The sequence below is a fragment of the Salvelinus sp. IW2-2015 genome, linkage group LG4q.2 (assembly GCF_002910315.2).
Source record: "Salvelinus sp. IW2-2015 linkage group LG4q.2, ASM291031v2, whole genome shotgun sequence".
In the NCBI taxonomy this organism is placed as follows: Eukaryota; Metazoa; Chordata; class Actinopteri; order Salmoniformes; family Salmonidae; genus Salvelinus; species Salvelinus sp. IW2-2015.
This window is the reverse complement of record NC_036843.1, coordinates 24,816,905-24,821,994: the sequence shown is the minus strand read 5'-3', so window position 1 is coordinate 24,821,994 and position 5,090 is coordinate 24,816,905. Positions and strand designations below refer to the sequence as shown.

The 5,090-nt window shown below is 49.8% G+C and overlaps 1 protein-coding gene across 1 annotated transcript in view; it reads right to left on the bottom strand.

The window, feature by feature from the left end:
* The window catches only part of LOC111963067 (mitotic deacetylase-associated SANT domain protein), a 24,112-nt gene extending 21,836 nt beyond the window's left edge, over positions 1 to 2,276 (bottom strand). The window contains exon 1 of the mRNA XM_070443303.1: positions 1,161 to 2,276. Coding sequence (XP_070299404.1) covers positions 1,161 to 2,276 — 1,116 coding nt within the window. The remainder of the gene's footprint in view (positions 1 to 1,160) is intronic.
* Positions 2,277 to 5,090: the final 2,814 nt, after the last annotated feature.

The following is a 5,090-nucleotide window of genomic DNA, read 5'->3' as shown; positions in this document are numbered from 1 at the left end:
ATTGGTGGAACGACACTTTATAGGGCACTAGGTGTGGGAACGACATACTAGGCACAAGGTTGGTGCGAATGACATATGGGTACTTAGGTTGGGGATGACATATAGGGCACTAGGTTGGTGGAACGACATATAGGGCACACTAGGTGGTGGAACGACATATAGGGCACTAGGTTGGTGAACGACATATAGGGCACTAGGTTGGTGGAACGACATATAGGGCACTAGGTTGTGGCGCATAGGAGCCTAAGTTGCTGGACGACATATAGGGACTAGGTTGGTGGAAACGACATATAGGGCACTAGGTTGGTGGAACGACATATAGGGCACTAGTTGGTGGAACGACATATAGGGCACTAGGTTGGTGGAACGACATATAGGGCACTTAGGTTGGTGAACGACATACAGGCACTAGGTTGGTGGAACGACATATAGGCGCACTAGGTTGGTGGAAACGACATATAGGGCACTAGGTGGTGGAACGACATTATAGGGCACTAAGGTTTGGTGGACAACGACATATAGGGCGTACACTAGTGTTGGTGGAACACATATAGGGCACCTAGGTTGTTGGAACGACATATAGGGCACTATAGCTTGTGGAACGACATATAGGGCACTAGGTTGGTGGAACGACATATAGGGCACTAGGTTGGTGGAACGACATATAGGGCACTAGGTTGGTGGAACGACATATAGGGCACTAGGTTGCACTGAGGACAAAATACACACATGTGGTTTGCATTTCTTGCTGTTTTTTGCACACACAAAATAGGAGTATTACTTATCATTTTTAGAATTTGCGTTATATCATGAGTAATTGTGCATCTATAACCAATCAATAAAACCCTTCCCTGAAGACAGACCGAGCTAAATCAGTCAGATCGGCTGTGTTCATATTGGGATGATGATTATTCTGCTCAGTGCTAATCATTCATAAACAACATCATTTCAGGCTCGATTGGCCAATGGCAGATGCATTAGGCTTTTTGTTTCTGATCTACTTCTAGATAAGGGAGCCAGAATCCCTCTGCCATTATACAAAGGTAAACAACAAGGAAATTGATTGTTTTAACAACATTCATCAAAGAGGACTGTTATTGCAACTCCTCAAGCCCAACAATACTAGCAGAAACAGTTACCAGGGTAGCAGAAACAGTTACCTTGACGATGTGTGGCGGTAGGGACTCCATCTCTGAGGCTTTCTGGGCCAGCGTCTCCAGGTTAACCTCCTGGGAGACCCTCCGTTTCCTGCGTGTGCTCTGGATGACCCCTGTAGGGGCCATCTGGGCAACGTGGACTTCATCCGCCTTCGGTGCTCCACCTGGCTCCTCAGAGGCCCCATTCTGGGCCCCATCAGATGGTATGAGGAAGGGGTTGTCAACTGGTGGTGGTCCACCTTCCTTGGAGAGTCTCCTGGACCTTCGAGGCTGCAGCTGGATATGGGGAGGTTGGAGCTGGGTCTCCGTGGGGGGGAGCTGGGAGTCTGTGTGTGGGGGGGTGTTTGGAGGTACTGGGGACATCTCCTGGAGGTCTGTGGAGGATGCTGCCTGAGCACAGGGCTCTTGGGAGGGCACTAACACGGGCGGCTGGGAGTGAGGGTGTGGGTGGGTAGGTGGGTTCTGGCTGCTGGGGTAGTATTCTAGAACATGTTGGGGTTGTTGTTGCTGTAATTGCTGTTGTTGTATTTGTTGTTGTTGCTGTAATTGTTGCTGTATTTGCTGTTGCTGTTGTATTTGTTGTTGCTGTTGTAACTGTTGCTCTTGTTTTATGTGTAGTTGTTGTTGCTGTTGTTGTAGTTGCTGTTGATGCTGAAGCATTTGCTGCTGTTGCATCTTATGATGTTGTTGTTGCATTTGTTGTTGTTGCTGTAATATTTGTTTCTGTTGCTGTTGTCGTTGTTGCAGCTGCTGCTGGAGTTGTGGATGCTGTTGAGTCTGTTGCAGCTGCTGCTGGAGTTGTGGACGCTGTTGGGTCTGTTGCAGCTGCTGCTGACTGGAGCTGTGGATGCTGTTGAGTCTGTTGCAGCTGCTGCTGAAGCTGTGGACCTGTTGGTCTTGTTGCAGCTGCTGCTGGAGTTTGGATGCTGTTGAGTCTGTTGCAGCTGCTGCTGGAGCTGGGACGCTGTGGTCTGTGCAGCTGCTGCTGAGTTGTGGATGCTGTTGAGTCGTTGCAGCTGCTGCTGGAGCTGTGACGCTGTTGCGTCTGTTGCAGCTCTGCTGGAGTTGTGGATGCTGCTGGGGTCTGTGGATGTGGTTGGGGTTTGGGCGTTTGGGCATTGTAGTCTCAGATTAGGTAAAGTCCTATTGCCCCCCTGAAACACCTGGTAGTAGCCAGCCGTAGGTGTTGCTTAGGCTGGCCGAAGGCTAGCTGGAAGGCTGAAGCACGGAGCTGCTCCCAGGGTTGGATGTGCTGTGCTGCTGGCATTTAGAGCCCCAGGCTTAAGGTCTGTGGGAATTCCTGAGTCTGGACTGCTGTTGCTGTTGGGAAGCCTGATGCTGCTGCTCCCACTCTAGGCTGCGAGGCTTGGCCACTCTCTAACGTCTCTGTAGGGCTCTCCTCCAGCAGGCAGAGGTTAGGGTTAACCACCTGCTGCTGCTGGGGAGGCTGCTTCTCTGCACCTACTAGAGGCTGTGGCTGCTGTGGCTTCAGGGTGGAGGCCCTCACGGATCTGCTGCTTGGCAAAGGTAGTCTGGGTCTGGGACCGTGAGTCACTGACGTTGACGCCCCCTAGGTAGGGAGCAAAGTTCTGACCCCAGTTAGCCATAGTGACACCCTGTGTCCAGTTCCCAGTCCCAGTCCCAGTTCTCTGTTGAGGCTGTGGTGAGCGCTGGTCCTGGTGTGCCCACTTCATGGGTACAGTCTGTTGGTAATGTCCCCGACTCTGGTCTCCTTTCTCTGGACTGAAGATCACTGAGTTGAGGTACACACCAGTATGTGGAGCCTCTGGTTGGAGTTGTGGAGGTGACGGTGCCTGCAGCCTCACTCTGCCCAGGACCAGGCCCTGAGGCTGGGGCACCAAGGCCGTAGCAAGAACCTTCTGGATTCTGCTGAGAAGACGTCTCCTTCATCGCCACTCCTTGTCGTTGAAAAAAGAGATGCGCTGCCTGTTCTCTTACTGTTGGGTTTCTGCTGGGGTGGTAAACTCATGGCGGCATGAATAACGGGCGCAGGTGGGGGACTATGAGGTACTAGGTGCATAACAGTCCCCCAACCACACAGACCACCAATCAACGTATGTCCCAACGTGGTCCTCTTCCACTGGCCTTATCTGAAGATAAAGGGAATGAAAGTTCACAGCACACACCCTAGGAGAGGGGGTTGCATATTTTAACGGAAATCACCAAACCACATATGCAACCAAAAGCCAAGGAGTTGGATTGGACGTAGACAAAACCCAATCTTCTCCTTCTCCCCTTGAACTCCTCTTCCTGCTGTATTGAGAGGTTGCCGGGTGACTATAGAGATGTGCTGGATGTCCACTGGCCTCGTTCATTCATGGGAGACACCCTGTGAAGAGACCAGAGGGGTCATGTTACAGGACAGTCCAGAGATCCCAATAGGGTTCCTAATGGACCTATTTTAAAGCTGCCTGCATCCATGTAAAAACCCTTTCCAACACAATGGAGTACCAGTGAAAAGGTAACGGGTTGTGGGTGGTGGGAAAGAAAGAAAGAAAGAAAGGAATGAAAGTGTGCCTGCCTGGCTCCATGCATGTAGTGTGTCCTTACCCCTGTCATGTGAGCTGAGCTAGTAATGACACAGGCCTAGCGCACACATACATAGTCACACACACACACACACACACACACACACACACACACACACCACACACAACACACACACACACACACACACACACACACACACACACACACACACACACGCACGAGTCGCTCAGTTACACGCACAGTCACAACACACACACACACACCACACACACACACACACACACACACACACACACACACACACACACACACACACACACACACACACACACACACACACACACACAACGCACATAGTCGCCCAGATAACACGCACAGTCACACAGTCACACACACACACACACCACACACACACACACACACACACACACACACACACACACACACACACACACACACACACACACACACGCACATAGTCGCCCAGATACACGCACAGTCACACACACACACAACACACACACACACACACACAACAACACACACACACACACACACACACACACACACACACACACACACACACACACACACACACACACACACACACACACACACACACACACAGTCCACACACACGCACATAGTCGCCTAGATTACACGCACAGTCACACACAAACACTGAAGCTGGACTCCCTTGCAGAAGAAATGTTGTTATAAAGGTTAAATACTTCCTGATCACATGGTAACTAACTGGTTGCAACAGTCAAATGACCGCTTCAAGCCACCATCACTTTACATTAGGTTCTGAGAGTGACACAGCAGGAGATAGGAGGATGCACTACAGCCATCACACACACAGACACACAAACGCACACACACAGACCCTGGCCGTCTCAGGGAGAGTTGGGATACGCAAAAAACACACATTTCCAATTCACACATGCGTATTAATACCCACTTGTACATGTGTGAAATAGGGCAAATATAAGCATCCATGTATTATTATTACACCCACCACACGGTGTGAGAATGAGTGCGATTTTACCAATATTCACCGTTGTGGCCCATTTGCTCATTTCTACTGTCATATTAAAGATTCCTCTTGAATTGAATTGACTTGCTGTAACAAGGGCTTTATAAATAAACTTTATTGATTGGTTAACTTGTCTGTCTGGGTAGGAACAGTGAGAGCTGCTCTCCTTTCTGACGAATGAATGCACCAAAAAGAGATTCTGAGGCTAAATGCTACTTCTTGTGCCCCAAATAAATTGCACCCTATTCCATATGGGTCCTGGTCTAAAGCAGTGCACTATTTAGGGAATGTTGTGCCATTTGGGATGCACCCTACTTTGTCTTTTTGCACTGGGAACCTGACTCAATGAGTCAGAGCCCCAGTGAGTCAATGAGTCTCTGAGTCAT